The sequence below is a fragment of the Diadema antillarum genome, unplaced genomic scaffold (assembly GCF_040938485.1).
Source record: "Diadema antillarum isolate AM-2024a unplaced genomic scaffold, OU_Dant_1.0 seq00000681_RagTag, whole genome shotgun sequence".
Classification (NCBI taxonomy): Eukaryota; Metazoa; Echinodermata; class Echinoidea; order Diadematoida; family Diadematidae; genus Diadema; species Diadema antillarum.
The window spans coordinates 240,001-259,176 of NW_027271586.1; the positions used below are offsets into that span (position 1 = coordinate 240,001).

The following is a 19,176-nucleotide window of genomic DNA, read 5'->3' on the forward strand; positions in this document are numbered from 1 at the left end:
ATTACGTGAAATTCTTGAGTGGTAAAAGCCGTCGCCCTCTACTGATAATCATTAGTAATTATGTTCTTAAATCCAGGGTGGCTTATCAAATGTTAACTTTTGCTCTACCAGAGCTCAGGGTGCCCTGCAGGCTGCAGGCCATCATTACTACCCTACAGCGTTGCCAGCTATCTACACCTGGGTTGAGAGGGACAGGGTGCCTAGTAATAATTGTGGGTAAAATCATCTTGCCCAAAAACACTGGGGCCACCCTCGTCATTAACAAAATGCGCGTCAGTCTGGTCCCTGAGGACGCTACAGTACAGGGCCTATGGGACAGTGTAGTCTTGGCGCAGACTCCTTGACCAAAAACAACATTTGTGCCTGCAAACAAGCCGTCTGGCAATCACTTTCCCGACCAGATTTTTTGTCACTTTTTTATGTTTTGATTGTGTACACCCATAGGACATTCATTTAGGCCAAGTTTGGTCTATGGGCTCCATGGGGTAAATTACACCCGCCGGAGGACCCCCTCCCCACCCCCACCCCCCAAAAAGGCCCTTGAATTCGGCGGGTGTAATTTACCCCATGGAGCTCATGGACCAAACTTGGCCTGAATGAATGTCCTATGGGTGTACCAAGATTACACTGTCCCATAGGACCTGTATTGTAGCGTCTCCTACCAGTCAGGGGGACAGTGCCAGTTAGTGCATGTACGTGTAGTAGTCTTGGCGCCGACTCCTTTACGCCTTAAAGGGGTTTTGTGCCTGTAAACTACCAGTTATACCCTGGGACCCAGGGTAGTTTCCATGCCCAAATTTACCACTTTTTTTACCACGAACACAGACATACACACACACACACATACACACATACACACACGCATACACACATACACGCACACGCACACACACACACACACACACACACACTCACATACGTTCACACTAAGTATGCTCGTATCTATTGTCCAGTCACGTTGAAGTGCTGCAAGTAGAAAATGCAAGTAAATGCAGTAGTTCCCAATGAAGTACAGTCTATACCGTCTTTGTTGGTAGGCTATAGGCTGCTGCAACATCAAATATGAGGTTCACTTGAATATTTCAACATCAATATTACGTAGCCAGGGGCCGCTGAAGTGGAGGAGGGTGGTTATGGGGCTGGGGACTGTGCTGCAGCCCCCCCCCCCCCTCCCCCTCCCCTTTTTATTTTCGGCTAGTCAAAAAAGAAAATAAGGAAAAAAATACATATATGAAAAAGATATTATTCATATACCCATAATATACCTGTAAAGGCACCATCCTTTGCTTCTTCTAAGAGGAGGGTGGAGAAGGAAGTAACCAATGCTCTAGACATCCCCGGTTCTGCCCATCCCCCCCCCCCCCCACACACACACACACTAAAAAACTTTCCGCGGCGCCTTGCGTGATACTCAGAGCTGCAGCATCTGTGACACATTTTTCTTGAACTCGGCAGTTTATGATTTATTTGAGCGTTTAGGATAATTCAATTTAATATCGTTTTATATTATGCAAGCACATTCCCTCACAAACATCTCGCTATAAACTGTTTGCGTATAGACACATAGGTCCTTAAAGATAAACCATGGTTTCACCGCGCAAACAATCACAATATTGTTATTATTATCATTTTATGGGGAAAGGGGCTTTACATTTGAATGCTTTACATTTTGGATGAAATGAAAATTACATGAAATCATTGAGTGGTAAAAGCCGTCGCCCTCTACTGATAATTATTAGTAATTATGTTCTTAAATCCAGGGTGACTTATCAAATGTTAACTTTTGCTCTACCAGAGCTCAGGGTGCCCTGCAGGCTGCAGGCCATCATTACTACCCTACAGCGTTGCCAGCTATCTATATACACCTGGGCTCCATGGGGTAAATCACACCCGCCGGAGGACCCCCTCCCCCTCCCCGCCCCCACAACCCCCCCCCCCCCAAAAAAAAAGGCCCTTGAATTAGGCGGGTGTAATTTACCCCGTGGAGCTCATGGACCAAACTTGGCCTGAATGAATGTCCTATGGGTGTACCTAGATTACACTGTCCCATAGGACCTGTATTGTAGCGTCTCCTACCAGTCAGGGGGGCAGTGCCAGTTAGTGCATGTACGTAGTAGTCTTGGCGCGGACTCCTTTACACCTAAAAGGGGTTTTGTGCCTGTAAACTACCAGTTATACCCTGGGACCCAGGGTAGTTTCCATGCACAAATTGACCACCTTTTTTTTACCACGCACACACACATACACACACACATACACACACACACACACACACACACACACACACACACACACACACACACACTCACATACGTCCACACTAAGTATGCTCGTATCTATTGTCCAGTCACGTTGATAACAACAAAACGAAAGCACCCTTCTCCTGCAAGTAGAAAATGCAAGTAAATAGTTCCCAATGAAGTACAGTCTAAACCGTCTTTGTTGGTAGGCTATAGGCTACTGCAACATCAAATATGAGGTTCACTTATTTCAACATCAATATTACGTAGCCAGGGGCCGCTGAACTGGAGGGGATGGTTATGGGGCTGGGGACTGTGCTGCAGTCCCCCCTCCCCCCTCCCCTTTTTATTTTCGGCTAGTCAAAAAATAAAATAAGGAAAAGAATACATATATGAAAAATTTCATTTATATACTCATTATATCTATAATGGCACCATCCTTTGATTCTTCTAAGAGGAGGTTGGAGAAGGGGGTAACCATTGACCTTGACATCCCCGGGGTTCTGCTCCCCCCACCCCTCCACACACACACACACACACACACACACACACACACACACACACACACACACATACACACACACACACACACACACACACACACACACACACACAAACACACACACACACACAAAACACCCCAAAAAAATCCGCGGCGCCTGCGTGATACTCAGAGCTGCAGCATCTGTGACACATTTTTCTTGAACTCGGCAGTTTATGATTTATTTGGGCGTTTAGGATAATTCAATTTAATATCGTTTTATATTATGCAAGCACATTCCCTCACAAACATCTCGCTATAAACTGTTTGCCTATAGACACATGGTCCTTAAATATAAACCTTGGTTTCACCGCGCAAACCATCACATACATTGTATGAATCAGAAAAAAACGTGAATTTTTTGTGTGGTAAAGCCATTGTCTTCTTGAATGTCGCCCTCTAATCATAATGATCCTATACTATAATACTCGAAGTTGTTGTTGTTGTCGCGGCCTTATGTATTTCCTGTTTTATTCCGGCGTTGCTGGTTTATCTATCTCCTCCCGAGCCGTCGGCTCCGGGCAGCTGCGACCGGTGCCGTCGGCCGCAGGAGAGTATCCTGCATCGAATGGCGCGGGTTTCGTCCCCTCTCCGCCTCCGTGTCGACGTCGAGGACGAAAAAGAAAAGTTAATTAGCTTAATGCATAATGCATTTTTGTGCGTGACGAAAGAGCCGAGCGTTTCAATATTCACCGATCCTGCGCTGGCCTCCTGCTTTCTCGATCGTTGCAGAGACACTGCTGGGGGAAACTAAAGATGAGGGTGCAGCGAAATCCATGACATCTTCCGGCGGACGCGCACGCACATACACAATGTACAGAACTCTACTCACTCTACACTGTGTGTATAGTTCTGTGATGTACCTTTGCCTCCGCCAGTGCCCTGTTACGTGTATCATGTATTGACGATGGTTACACGAAGCACTATATCTGCGTGCGCGTGATATGGACTACAAGGGCATTTACGTACAGTTCGCCATGGCGTCCCCAAATGAAAAACTGAAAACAACGAACGTTGTTATTTAATTGTATTTTGCACAACTGCAGAATACTATGCAGCTCAGGTACGTCATTTAGTTTTACCGCTCGCCGTTTGCTCTCAAGTCCGATGTCATTGTACGTAGACTGTTTAGGACGGTTAAATATAATTTGCCGATCGTACCTTTCCATATCAGATTACACGCGCAGCTGTGCCCATTCATTTACTGCAGAGCTGCTGTATGTATATTCATAAGATGAGCGGACGTAGAGGAAAACCTCGCTTTGCCGACCGCCTATTTTTTAAAATTACAAGTGGAAATAGAATGTGTGGTTCTATGATCTATCAAACCAAGTTTTGGTGACAAAAAAAAAAAAAAAAAAGAGGGAGCAAATGAAGACGAATATATATTCTTCTTTCTTCCATAACATGGGAAAAAATATTAAAGAAAAAAATACGAGGTCGTGAGACCCTATTCCCACGGGTGCCTATTAAACCTGATGACTATGAGTATGATCTCCCCCTCCCCAAATGATAACAATGATAATACCAATGATAATGATAATGATAATAGTAATGATGATGATAATAATAATAATAATAGCAATAATAGGAGTAATAATAATAATAATGATAACAATAATGATAATAATAAGAGCAATAATTGTAGGCCTAATATTAATTATGATAATGTACAGTCTGAAGCAGATGATGGTTCTATGATATATCAAGCCAAGTTTTGGTGATTAAAAACAAAAAGGAGGGAGCAAGTGAAGACGAAAATATTTTATTTTTCTCTCATAACGTGGGGAAAATAAATATGAAAAAAAAAACCGAGGCCTTGAGACCAGCCGTGGATTCCCGCGGGTGCCTGCGTGGATGCAAGAGCAGGCCGTAATCAAAGTCATAGTGTTAATATCTTCCCGTTTCGACGGGAACAATCTGTGGGCAGAACTTTCGGGGAATCTCATTTGCATTTTTGGTAATTTTCACTGAATGTTATTATTTTTTGCCCTGTGGAGGTGGAAATGTGTGTGTGCGTGAGAGCGGGGGGAGGGGTGAGGGGCAACAAGACAACTGTTGGACTTCAACGGGTGCAAATAACCCCTCGAAACTCAAGTTCTATAATAAAAGCAAGTAGTGGCGGGAATGATCCCTACCAATGGACCGGATCGCCGGGCACATACTACAAAAATGTATTATTAAATTTCTGGGAAGGGTGGTCATTTAGAAGACAGCACAATTAACGAAAGAATGAGAAGAATTTTCTTTTTATTTCTTCAATAAAAATGTGCAAAATCGTATTATGAGAAAAAAATTAAAACCTCTCAGACCCGTGGATTTCCACGGGTGCTGCTAGTCCTATACTATAATGCTCGAAGTTGTTGTTGTTGCCGCGGCCTTATGTATTTCCTGTTTTATTTCGGCGTTGCTGGTTTCTCTATCTCCTCCCGAGCCGTCGGCTCCGGGCAGTTGCGACCGGTGCCATCGGCCGCAGGAGAGTATCCTACATCGAATGGCGCAGGTTTCGTCCCCTCTCCGTCTCCGTGTCGACGTCGAGAACGAAAAAGAAAAATTAATTAGCCACATGCATAATGCATTTTTGTGCGTGACGAAATAAGAGCCGAGCGTTTCAATATTCACGAACCTGCGCTGGCCTCCTGCTTTCTCGATCTTCCATCTTTTAGCTTGCAGAGACACTGGGGGATAATAAAGATGATGGTGCAGCGAAATCTCTGACATCTTCCGGCGGACGCGCACGCACACACACAATGTACCTCGCAGAACTCTATACACACTCTACACTGTGTGTATATAGTTCTGTGATGTACCTTTGCCTCCGCCTGAATGTATTGACGATGGTTACACGAATCTGTGTGTGCGTGATATGGACTACAAGGGCATTTACGTACAGTTCGCCATTATTGGCGTCCCCAAATGAAAACAACGAACGTCAGGTACGTCATAATTTTAGTTTGCTCGCCGTTTGCTCTCAAGTCCGGTGTCACTGTACGCAGACTGTTTAGGACGCGGCTAAATATCCCGTTTGATACTGAATTTTGAAATCCCCATAGGCTTAATACACAGGCCACCAGGTTCCCGTACGGAACAGGATATATTTGCCGATCGTACCCTTACATATCAGATTACACGCGCAGCTGTGTCCATTCGTTTACTGCCGGAGCTGCTGTAATCATACATATTCATAAGATGAGCGGACGTAGAGGAAAACCTCGCTTTGCCGACCGCCTATTTTTAAAATTGCAAGTGGAAATAGAACGTGTGGTTCTATGGTCTATCAAACCAAGTTTTGGTGACAAAAAAGAGGGAGCAAATGAAGACGAATGCAGTGATGTATATATTCTTCTTTCTTCCATAACATGGGAAAAATATTAAAGAAAAAAAATACGAGGTCGTGAGAACCTACTCCCACGGGTGCCTTATTAAACCTGATGACTATTAAATCTGATGACTATGATCTCCCCCTCCCCAAATAATAACAATGATGATAATAATAATAATAATAATAATGATAAGGATAATGATAATAATGATATAATAATAACAATAATTGGAGCAATAATTGTAGGCCTAATATTAATTATGATAATGTACAATCTGAAGCAGATGTAGTTCTATATTAATATGATATATCAAGCCAAGTTTTGGTGATTAAAAACAAAAAGGAGGGAGCAAAATTATGAAGACGAAAATATCTTATTTTTCTCTCATAACGTGGGGATAGAAACATGAAAAAAAAAACACAAAACAAACCGAGGCCTTGAGACCAGCCGTGGATTCCCGCGGGTGCCCGCGTGGATGCAAGAGCAGGGGGTAATCAAAGTCATAGTGTTAATATCTTCCCGTTTCGACGGGAACAACCTGTGGGCAGAACTTTCGGGGAATCTCATTTGCGTTTTTGGTAATTTTTCCCTGAATGTTTTTGTTTTTTGCCCTGCGGAGGTGGAAATGTGTGTGTGTGCGTGGGGGGGGGGGGGGGGGAGGGGTGAGGGGCAACAAGACAACTGTTGGACTTCAACGGGTGCAAATAACCCCTCGAAACTCAAGTTCTATAATAAAAGCAAGTAGTGGCGGGAATGATCCCTACCAATGGACCGGATCGCCTGGCATATACTACAAAAATGTATTATAAAATTTCTGGGAAGGGTGGTCATTTAGAAGACAGCACAATTAACGAAAGAATGAGAAGACTTTTCTTTTTATTTCTTCAATAAAATTGTGCAAAATTGTATTATGAGAAAAAAAAAAACCCCTCAGACCCGTGGATTTCCACGGGTGCTGCTAGTCCTATACTATAATACTCGAAGTTGTTGTTGTTGTCGCGGCCTTATGTATTTCCTGTTTTATTTCGGCGTTGCTGGTTTGTCTATCTCCTCCCGAGCCGTGGGCTCCGGGCAGCTGCGACCGGTGCCGTCGGCCGCAGGAGAGTATCCTACATCGAATGGCGCGGGTTTCGTCCCCTCTCCGCCTCCGTGTCGACGTCGAGGACGAAAAAGAAAAATTAATTAGCAATATGCATAATGCATTTTTGTGCGTGACGAAAGAGCCGAGCGTTTCAATATTCACGGTACCTGCGCTGGCCTCCTGCTTTCTCGATCTTCCATCTTTTAGCTTGCAGAGACACTGGGAGATACTAAAGATGATGGTGCAGCGAAATCGCTGACATCTTCCGGCGGACGCGCACGCACACACACAATGTACCTCGCAGAACTCTACACACTCTACACTGTGTGTATAGTTCTGTGATGTACCTTTGCCTCCGCCTGTTACGTGTACTGAATGTATTGACGATGGTTACACGAATCTGTGTGTGCGTGATGATATGGACTACAAGGGCATTTACGTACAGTTCACCATTATTGGCGTCCCCAAATGAAAACAACGAACGTTGTTATGTAATTGTATTTTGCACAACTGCAGAATACTATATGCAGCTCAGGTACGTCATTTAGTTTGCTCGCCGTTTGCTCTCAAGTCCGATGTCATTGTACGCAGACTGTTTAGGACGCGGCTAAATATATTTGCCGATCGTACCCTTCCTTATCAGATTACACTCGCAGCTGTGTCCATTCGTTTACTGCAGAGCTGCTGTAATCATACATATTCATAAGATGAGCGGACGTAGAGGAAAACCTCGCTTTGCCGACCGCCTATTTTTAAAATTGCAAGTGGAAATAGAATGTGTGGTTCTATGGTCTATCAAACCAAGTTTTGGTGACAAAAAAAAAGAGGGAGCAAATGAAGACGAATGCAGTGATGTATATATTCTTCTTTCTTCCATAACATGGGAAAAATATTAAAGAAAAAAAATACGAGGTCGTGAGACCCTACTCCCACGGGTGGCTATTAGACCTGATGACTATGATCTCCCCCTCCCCAAATAATAACAATAATAATAATAATAATAATAATAATAATAATAATAATAATAATAATAATGATAATGATAATAATAATATAATAGTAACTGTAATAGGAGCAATAATTGTAGGCCTAATATTGATTATGATAATGTACAGTCTGAAGCAGATGTAGTTCTATATGATATATCAAGCCAAGTTTTGCTGATTAAAAACAAAAAGGAGGGAGCAAAATTATGAAGACGAAAATATCTTATTTTTCTCTCATAACGTGGGGATAAGAAACATAAAAAAAACACAAAACAAACCGAGGCCTTGAGACCAGCCGTGGATTCCCGCGGGTGCCCGCGTGGATGCAAGAGCAGGGGGTAATCAAAGTCATAGTGTTAATATCTTCCCGTTTCGACGGGAACAACCTGTGGGCAGAACTTTCGGGGAATCTCATTTGCGTTTTTGGTAATTTTTCCCTGAATGTTTTTGTTTTTTGCCCTGCGGAGGTGGAAATGTGTGTGTGCGTGGGGGGGATGGGTGAGGGGCAACAAGACAACTGTTGGACTTCAACGGGTGCAAATAACCCCTCGAAACTCAAGTTCTATAATAAAAGCAAGTAGTGGCGGGAATGATCCCTACCAATGGACCGTATCGCCGGGCATATACTACAAAAATGCATTATAAAATTTCTGGGAAGGGTGGTCATTGAGAAGACAGCACAATTAACGAAAGAATGAGAAGACTTTTCTTTTTATTTCTTCAATAAAAATGTGCAAAATCGTATTATGAGAAAAAAAAATAAAACCCCTCAGACCCGTGGATTTCCACGGGTGCTGCTAGTTAATAATAATGGTCTTACATCCAGGGTAGCCTATAAATTCGATGTTAACTTTGCTCTACCAGAGTGCCCTGCAGGCCATCATTACTACCCTACAGCGTTGCCAGCTATCTACACCTGGGTTGAGAGGGACAGAGTGCCCAGTAATAATTGTGGGTAAAAACATCTTGCCCAGAAGATTTGCACTTGACAGAATTCGAATCCTCTGATTGCGACAATTTAAGTCTACGCTATCCCGGGCCGGCGACGCAACTGGGGTGGGGGGGGGGGGGGGGGTGTCCCCGGAAGTGGCATTGCCTGCTAAGATTTTTTTCTTGTTGTTGTTGTTGTTGTTTGTTAACTGATTTTTTTTCTTTGTTTCATTTCCATCTGACAAGATGGCTGGAATAGCTCATATTCAGCTGCGATCCTCTTCTATATTTATGGGGTCCAGTAGGATGCTAGGGGGAACCACTTCACCCTGGTTAAACACGGCCTACTCTTTGCGATGAATAGGATTAATAAAATTTGATCTTTTACGCGCATGAGTTTTGACTCTCTCATACACGGGACCTCTTTTTTTTTGTCAGTATTTTTGTTTTTGACAGTGTGTGTTGACACTTACTAGAGGGGACGGTACGAATAAACAAAACATTCCTCAATGGGACTCGGGATTCGAACCCGGGTCCTTCGGATCGTGATGCAGAAGTGCAAACCGACTGAGGCAGATGCGCTATACGTCTGAGCTAACTCACCGCCATGATTAAACCCGGAAGTGGCTCCAACAATTTTACTAGGCCCCCTCACTTTTTAAAACGTAGCCCTGCCCGTCTCTTCCACCTTCCTGATTTGAACAAGACCCCTCCCCTTGCAAATATCATAGTCAAATATTTTATTCAATTTTGTGTGTCTCTGTTTATTTCAAATAACTCTCTCTATCCGATAGGTGTGAAACGTAATTGAAAGCGCACCTGCGACAGGTTGGCAGCATAGAGTAGAGATGTATGTGATCGGAGGATGATCAAACCTTCGGCTTTTCCTCACGAATGTCAATGTAGACACCAAATACAATAACAGCCAAGGGCCTTTGAAGAAGGCTAATTCACGCTCCGATCTTCGTGTACCTCAGTGGGAGGGACGTGAAATACAGTGTACATAACACAACGTGTCCTGTACTAGCACCACGCGTGTAACAAAATCAGAGCAATATTCATTTACTTGTATTTCGTCTTCTTGTGTACTAGGGAAGGTAAGTAAGTGTATACGTGTACTAGCGTGAGAATTTACAATGATAGACACAACCGTGCACCTCATCCAGTGACCTAGGGCAAACATATGCGTGATATGGATCCATGAACCGCCATTTATAGAAGCCGTTTCTGAGTGTTTCTGCTGCCCTGGCAATGAGCAAGCCGTTCAAGCTCTTCGCGAATTGAGTGCGGGTGGATGTTTGTGAAAAATGCACGTTCCTTAGTACCACCTGCATAGAAACGTGTATGTGTACTCTGATGTGTGGTCAGATGTGATTACGAAATTTACAAACTATTGCAGGCCTACATTTATTATGCCGTGGATAACTATGGCATTGCTGTAATCGATTCAGTTCGTCCGTATAACTGGATAATCGGCGAGAACAATTTCAGGAACGTTATGTTTTCACTTCACCGTCGAGCTCAGTCTGTCTTCATGCGTGAAGCGTATAAAACTGGTTGACTCTGCAGCATGTTCAAAGGTCATTAGCATGCCTGCGTGATCACAGTCTCGGCATGATGAAATTAAGTATTTAGTGTCCAAGTCTAAAGTACGCAACAGTAAGCCTGCATACGATTGCCCTATTGAATTTTTTTTACAACATAAGATTGCCTCTTTTTGGAACTAGGCCCTATGTGAAGAGATATCTGTGAAACGAATGATTGTCAATACTTTGTTTGAAGAAAAAAAAAGTATTGATGTTACCTCTGTAGTTATGAAATAATGTCTGTCATGTTCTGTAATATCAAGAAGGATCAGTGAAACGAACATCACATACATACAGTCAACATCCATTTATCACATTTAATCTTACCTTTCCAATTAGACGTTTAGCACAAAACAAGAAGAAAGTTAGATACTAGGGCCTACCATGCCTACACACGGTGTTAAGTTTTCTAGGGGTGTAGGCAATCAAACAAAGAAAAAGAAATTTACATCTTGATAATATGTTGCTAACAGAAACAAAGCTCAGAAAAGAAAAAAAAAGCCTCACGCATACCAACAAAACTTTACAAGGTAGGCAAATTGGTCAATGACATCTAATACCATTCGGCCAGCTGGTACATAAAACTTCACCAAATCTCATTACAGTCCAGGGTATACCAAAATGAGTAACTATGTATTTGTATGTTCTTGTTTTTTTCCCCGTAAATTTTGTTGATGGTACATGCATTTAGATTCTCATTATACATTGTACAAGGAAATTTGATAATAGCAGCGGTATAAACCTTGATATTACCTTTCAATGTCAGAAACCAACGACAGAAATATATTGAAATTGTTCGTTAACGAAATTGCTCTCATGTGAATATTTTCCCCACTGATTATTATAGTAACGATATGTTTACTGAAAACGCTAAACAGTAGAGATTTCCTATACATGCCCTATGAGTACCTGGAATGCAGTTAATACTCTCCTGGGGCCGGGAAACTTTTTAGGTTCTACTGTCAATGTAACATGAACGAGAGGGGGGGGGGGGGGATTCGGTAGCCCCTGCTATGTCTGGCTATTCTGGCAAACCATCATGCTTTCTCAGAAGTGTCTATACGTCATTTAAGTACCCGATATCTGAAAAAGAACACACTTGTATTGTCTGAGGAAGTTTCTTTTCAAAGCACCTCTTGCCTGATGTGTTTCTTAATTCAGTCATTGAAATTTGCAGTTCTTCGAATGACGGAAAAGTTATTTACTGCATCTGTGTAAAATCCCCCCTGCGAAGAAGATGGCGACGGACGAAGAGAAGACCCAAGCCTGGAAGAACATGGAGCCGGTATTTCAGAAAGGAACAAAGGAAGCATACACAGAATGGGGCGCTGACTCATACGACAAGGTATGATGATGGTAGGTGTTGGAAGAGTAGGTGGTAAAAGAAAAGATATAAAGTTGATACATGTAGTCCTCTGGACCGAAAGTTTTCTTTCGTTATATCGAAATTATAACCAAACAGATATTCAATGAAATTACATAGAGTGGTTAGTGTTCCGACCTGACTTTTTACTTCGTTGAACCGGAATTTCGTTATAACCATGCCCGTTATAACGGGAATGCACTGTAGTAATAATGATGATAATGATAAGAATATGGAAGTGACGATAATGAATAGACTAGTATAACACTTGCTGCAGATATAATGTAGACATTTTCAGCTTCCCTGCGTTTCTGCAGGGGGGGGGGGGGGGAGGGTGAGACTCGCCTTCCTGGTTCCTGATAGGCCTACCATTGCCTACATGATTATATCGTGGCAGGGGGAGGGGATGCGAAGTGTGACAGACATGCATCTTTTCCAAGGATGTAGGTCGGTTGTTATAGGAAGTTTGAAGACGTGTTCCCTCGTTGAAGATTCTTTTTTTTTCGATCTTTGAATTTTGAATGCGCTACTAGTGCCCTTACACTTTAAGCAACATTCTTTATTTCGTGTGAAACATTTTCAGTTTATTGGTATAAAGTAACAGGGAAACATGGATATACGCTTTGTAGAGGAAAAGGTGCATTTCAGTTTCTTTTGTTAATCAATCACACGAGTAGTTAAGCAATAACTGACAGATGATGTCACCGATAGAACTTCCGTTTGAAAGATATTTATGTTAGGGTATCCAAGTAGAAAAATGGCAGAAAAAAATGATATAACATATAGCACCACATTAATGCATATTCATTTTGGCCTCAGTAAGTAATCCTGCATGAGGGTGTCATGAATCAACACAGGACAACATGCTTTTCCATTGCGTAACTCCTTTAACTCCCAAAGACACCTGTAACGCCTTTGTTATTTTGATGCCTTGTCATTTTTACACATTTTTTCTGCCCCCTCTGGTCTTTCTCATTGACTAAATCCGTCAAAGGACATGGCAGCGCTTGGCTACAACACGCCCACAGAGGGTGTTGTCAAAGTGACGTCGCTAGTTCCTGACATCAGTGCGAGAATTCTCGATTTCGGGTGCGGCACCGGGCTTGCAGGAGAATTGGTGAGAAATTAAAAAGGGTGTGTACAGTTCTGGTTGAGGTGAGGATTTAGCTTTTAACGTTTTGCAAGATAATCAGAAACCACTCTATGAGATGTCAAAGAAAGTAAACATTTTTTCCAATCAATATTTTTCAAAGAAGATTTTCATAAGAATTTATGTGGCATATGCCATATTGATAGTTTATTTAATTGGCTACCAACCAGGTAGGTTTATACAAAGGGAAATTTGACGCATAAGTGAACACATTCGTAAGCCGTAAAGGTGATAAAATCGGCAGAATTTCTTCATTTTACCTTTTGATCAAGGAATGTAAGAATGCGCAAGACAAATTCAAGAACCATTTATTATTTCATGTTTTCTTAATTTGGAATAATGTTTCAAATTTAACTCTCTTTGTTACCATAATTTTTCTCTTATGTCTTTTGACTGCGGATTTGACAGAAGATTCTTCATTTTCCTCCATTATTTTTTGCCTTTCTTTATCTTTTGACAATTACAGAGACATTATTCAGATCATAGGTTGATTTTTGCAAATTAATTTGCATTTCTATTGTGTTGAATTTGTCTTTTGTTCTCATTATTATATGGAAGAGCAAATATGATTAAATAACCACTTGTCCATTTTGCAAATTTTATTTTTGTGCCTTGGAAGAGAAAAACGAATGTGTTCACTCATGCGTAAAGTTAACACTTTCATAGACCTACTATGTTCATAGCTAATCAAATTACCTTTAACATGGTAGATAAAACACTCTATTTACCAAGATAGTCTGTGAGATAGATAAACTTGAAAAAGTGTTCACTATCTTTCTTTTGCTGAGTGTATATAAATACAGATATACATGTTCATATATGTATATGAAGACTTTGTTCGCAAAAACCGATAAGTCCATTTTTGACGATTTTGAAGAACGGTCTCTGTCATAAAGTACAAAATAATACCTTTTAAATGATATATTGGTCACTGCATATAAAGGTACATTTTTGAAGTTATGGTAAAAAAAGAAGCAACAATTTTCTTATTATTCTCCTTATTTTTCTTGACCTTTAATCGCAAATATCTCCATTTGGCAAATATGGACTTATCGGTTTTTGCGAACAAACTTTTCATATTATATACACATATGAATAAATCGCCAGCATTTGGACTTTTTGTAATGTTTGTTGTTTTTTAATGATGTTCGTTCTTTAAATCGGCAAATGTTAACATCACTGTCGACAGCTGAAGGCGAAGGGTTACTCCAATGTGTATGGCGTCGACCCGACTGAAGCCTTTGTTGAGAGGTCCACAGAGAAACAAGTCTACAAGGAGGCACGGGTTCTTGATATCGAACCTGCCACGAAAATCTGCTATGACGACGGTAAAAATTTATTTTGATCGAAGCTGGTATACTGACAATGACTGAAGAGAGCTGCGTTTCTACGTCGAACAATGTTTTCCTTATTGCCTGAGTTTTGTTTCAAACGTGTAAACTCGAACACGCGTCAGCAATAGTAGCTATGTTCAGACATTTCTATTCGGAGTAAAATTTTTATGGCGCAGCAATTAAAATTCAAATTTGTTATCTTATCAAGACCCTGTGTCCACAAGACGATCGTGGGAAGAAACTCCGACCAATTTACCACTGCCTTTGCAAGGATCACCGTTGGAGGGTCGGTGTATAACTTCCGGAAGTGGTAGCGTCGCGCAAGTCGACCATACGATTGTTGTTGTTTTTTTTTTCAGTGGCATTTGTCTTCTCCATACTTGTTAATGAGAATTTCTGAGCGCTATGATATTCCATAGCTTCTCCGTCGCGATCGGCTAGGTTAGAATTACACTACACGCGCACGTATACTCGCAAAATGCCAACATTGCGATCTGACCCCGGAAGGTTTCCCTAGGTCGTAAGGTATGTAAGTTCATAGATACTCCGAGGGCTTGCCCGCACGGGTAGTCGAGGTAGCGAGGTACTCCCGAGAAAACTCAGAAGTATCTTGGTTGGAGGAAGAGGTCGTGGTAAGTTCCTCCCACCGGAGGAAGTTACCACGACCTTGTTCAGACGGGCACTACTCCGACCTTTCCTCCGAGGATACTCCGACCAAGCTTCCTCCGACCCTTCCTCCGAAGTTACTCCGACCAAATCTGCCCTCGTCTGTGTAATGTCCAGACCAACCTTCAACCGTCTGACCATTAATGGCCCAACTCATACCCCAAACCTATCATCTGTCAAACACCCAGCCTCACACATTCATCACCCATACATAGCAACATTTTATTACGATAATGTATTTTCCATGTACTTCAAATTTGTACCGACCACCAAGACTTGCCATAAACATACCAGTTATCCTCCCAACTATGGTCGAGTGAAGACTCATTTTTATGTAGCTACACACATACAGCTATATTACAGTCTGAACACAGCTTTAGATGCGTTTCGAAACGACCACAGCTTCTCACCTGAGATTGTCATGAACGGAACACAAGATTATGCACCATTACATGTGGATGGTAGAATATTCACGAAGCTGTGCCTCTGAACTAATTTTAGCATAATTGAAATTGTGATGCACATTATTAGCAACCAAATTATTAACGATACTGTGCATACAACTTTACGAGTTACATTACAACATCATCTCTTAATTTTGTATCTACATATCTGTATATGTACTGTTTGCATTTTCTGCGTTCCTGTTAACCTATTTGACCTCTGTCAAAGCAGCTATGTTTTTAGATGAAATAAATTTCTCGTACGTTCACTTGATAACCTTTTAACTGTCACCCAGGCTTTTTCGACGCAGTGGTGTCGGTTGGAGTTTTTGGTCTCAACGGAGCAACTCAAGAAGCGTTCCCCGAGGTGAACCGTGTTCTGAAGCCAGGTATAGCTTCCTCTTCCGACGTTCTGCTGAGCTTGCGAAGTTTTCTTCCTCTACTGCACTTTAGATGCATTCTCCATCAATGGTAGAATAAAAATTGATAAAGTAAACAAAATAAACAAGGTAAATTTTCCCTCTTTAACTTGCACGTCAAGAACACAGTGAATCATAGCATGATGATTTTGAAATAACCATGGATAGCCAGGTAAATAATTTGATGTTACGATGCAATCCACGTTCTGATATTTGTCATCTATATTATCTGAGCTCTCCATGTTCAGAGGAGAGAAATACAAAGGAAATTGGATTTAGGTTGCAGATAATTACACAGTACTTATATTTGCGCTCTTTTCTTTGAATAATGTTGACGCGTTACGGACGCAAGAAATGCCTGTCCAGCGCAGGAAATAACATGAAGTTGTTAAAAAGCACAGAGATTAGTGAAAAAACAATTGGTATAGGCCTTAATGCGCCTGTCTACTTCCATAACGCAAGAGGTGATCCCTGTCCGGTGCCATGGCAATGCAAAGTCAATGGCAGCGCATGATGAGTTACTGAGTTACCTCAATTGCGACCGACTAAGTAAAATTAGATTTTGGTACATAAGACAGATACATGTATACACTCAGTACATACTTTTATTAAGAATTTCATTGCTCCTCTTGACTAATACTGTAGCATGGAGTTGAGATCTTACGGGGCTATACCGAATTATCAACATCATCATGCTGGTATCATTATGTACAACACAGGGGCGGATCCAAGAATTCCGTTAAAAAAAAGGGGGGAGGGTGCATGCGCCCGCATTTGTCTTATTATTTACTTTGTTTTAACAAAAAATAAGGGGCGCCCGGTGCGCATCCCATGGATCCACCACTTCAACAAGCATTTTACTTGGCTTTAATGTAGCCGCCGTTTGGAAAAAAAAAAAGAGAACCTTGTTGTAAGTACTTTGTTGTTGTAAGTCTTTCGTTTTGTTATGCCCCCGCTACGAAGTGGTGCCGGAGGCATTATGTTTTCGGGTTGCCGGTCCTTCCGTCCAACCGAAATCAATTTTGTGGACAGCGTACTTTAAAAAAAAACAACAACAACACCCATTTTGAGGTATCCTAATGGAACTTGGCATGTATGTGTATAAGTGGGTGAAGCTGTGCCTGTCAACTTTTGAGTGCACATGCTCAAGGTCAAAGGTCAAACGCTCATAGTCAAATGCTCAAAATGTCACTCTTTCCCCCATATCTATGCAATGCCTGAAGATATTTTCTTGAAACTTAGTGTATACATGTATTACCAAATTGTGTCTTTGGTGAGGGTTTTGGATCATGAGGTCAAGGTCAAAAGGTCAAGTTAAAAACTGTGAAGATTTTATTTTTTTCTCCATATCTTGGAAATAATTCAAGGTACCTTCATGGAACATAGTAATGCATGTACTGACTGGCAGTGATTATCTAGGGAATTCTGGGTTCATGGGATCAAAGGTCAGGGGTCAAAGTTCAAGGTCAACTCTTCAAAATCTAACTATTGCCCTCATATTTATGCAATATATGCAGGATTTTTTTTTACTTGGTGTATACATGTATTATCCAACAGATTCTCTGGGAAGTTTGTTTTTTATTTGTTTGGGGTTGTTTGCCAAAAAGGTCCTCGGTCAAAGGTCAAAGATCAAGTGGAATTGCTGAAATTTACTCCTTCCTCCATATCTCGGAAGTGGCTCAAGTTATCTTGAAACTTAGTACATGTTTATGCATGTTCTGCCCGACAGTGATTCTCTCATAGGGTCAAAGTCAAGGGTCAAAGGCCAGGTGAAAATGGTAACAATTTACCATTCAATACAGAACTGCACCTTTTCGTTAAACCTTGAAAATTACTCAATGCATAAACTTATAAGAGGGTTAAGTCAAGTGAAAGTCCTCAAATCCTCAAAACATGCTCTGCCATTCATCCGGGTAAACCTGCACTAGGTCAAGGAATGTGAACGTTCAACATATTTGTGACAAACATATCATTTTCATATTTGCCAATTATGTGAAACTGTCATCACACATTGTCCACAGACTAGTCCTATTAGGAGAATTATGCATTATGGCGGAGGCATGCCAGTCGTCATAGCAACATTTCTATTTCAATATTTGTTTGCTTCGATTGTTTGTTTGCTTTTTATGCAGGCGGCTACTTTGTTGTTGCTACCCGCGAGCGTAATTACGACCCAACTATTCAGGTTGGACTCGACTTGCCGGCTGGCTACGCCAATTTCGTCGAAGAGGGCGTATGGGAGCGACTAGCAGACAAGAAATACCTGTATTACGAGGAGAATCAAGTACCGGGATTGGTCATTACTGCCCGGAAGAAATAGCCGCGCTGTGTTGGTAGACATAGCTATATAGGTTCAAACATAAATGCTGCCCTTATTGCACTTGAAATATGATTTATAGACCTTTTTTCAGATTCCATTTGTAAGAGTTGGTGTTTTAAATGTGTTGGCTCTTGTCGCCTCATTTGCTTCATGACATTTCATATTCTTGTACAATTAGTCAGTGCTACTTTATTCGAATGTAGAAATAAATGAAATGAAATGTAATGAGGTGAAATGAAGTGGAATGAGGTGAAATGAAGTGAAATATCGCTTCATGTCACCGAGGACTGGGTACTTGGGAATACTTCCTTACTTCTCTTCCTTTGCTAATACTGAATAATTCACACAACAGTTCTTTCATGTTTACCTTTTATTGCACTGTCCGTGGGAGCGAACGCCATTAGTGTCACTAACCTCTCTAAACGAAATGTGTATTGTTACACGAGGCGCACTTGACTTCTTTTTACGACAGGAGAATGTCATGACCCAGTGTCTATTCCCAGGGACCCGTGAAATATTCACCCAATAAATGTAATTTGTGTCAATGTATTTTACGAATTGACAAACCACGCACGGTACGATTGTCACCTAACATTCCCCATACCCCATATAATAATCAGCGGGTCACCAACACTATAGAGCTATATCATAAATTCTTGGACTCTAATTGTTACATGACTTACCCAAAGTGTTATCAGATATTCTATCACATTTTATTCTTGCTCATGTGCATCTTAAACTGATATACATGTATTGAAATCTTAAACGAATCCGCATCCTTATCGCATGGATGC

At 41.4% G+C, this 19,176-nt stretch overlaps 1 protein-coding gene across 1 annotated transcript; it reads left to right on the forward strand.

Moving 5' to 3' along the window:
- Positions 1–10,108: 10,108 nt before the first annotated feature.
- LOC139737086 (methyltransferase-like protein 27) lies at positions 10,109–18,382 on the forward strand. The gene is made up of 6 exons (XM_071647762.1): positions 10,109–10,198; positions 11,849–12,032; positions 13,045–13,167; positions 14,390–14,528; positions 15,940–16,032; positions 18,195–18,382. The coding sequence occupies exons 2-6, from the start codon at positions 11,925–11,927 to the stop codon at positions 18,380–18,382; spliced, it is 651 nt and encodes a 216-aa protein (XP_071503863.1). The 5' UTR covers positions 10,109–10,198; positions 11,849–11,924.
- The last annotated feature ends 794 nt before the right edge of the window (positions 18,383–19,176 follow it).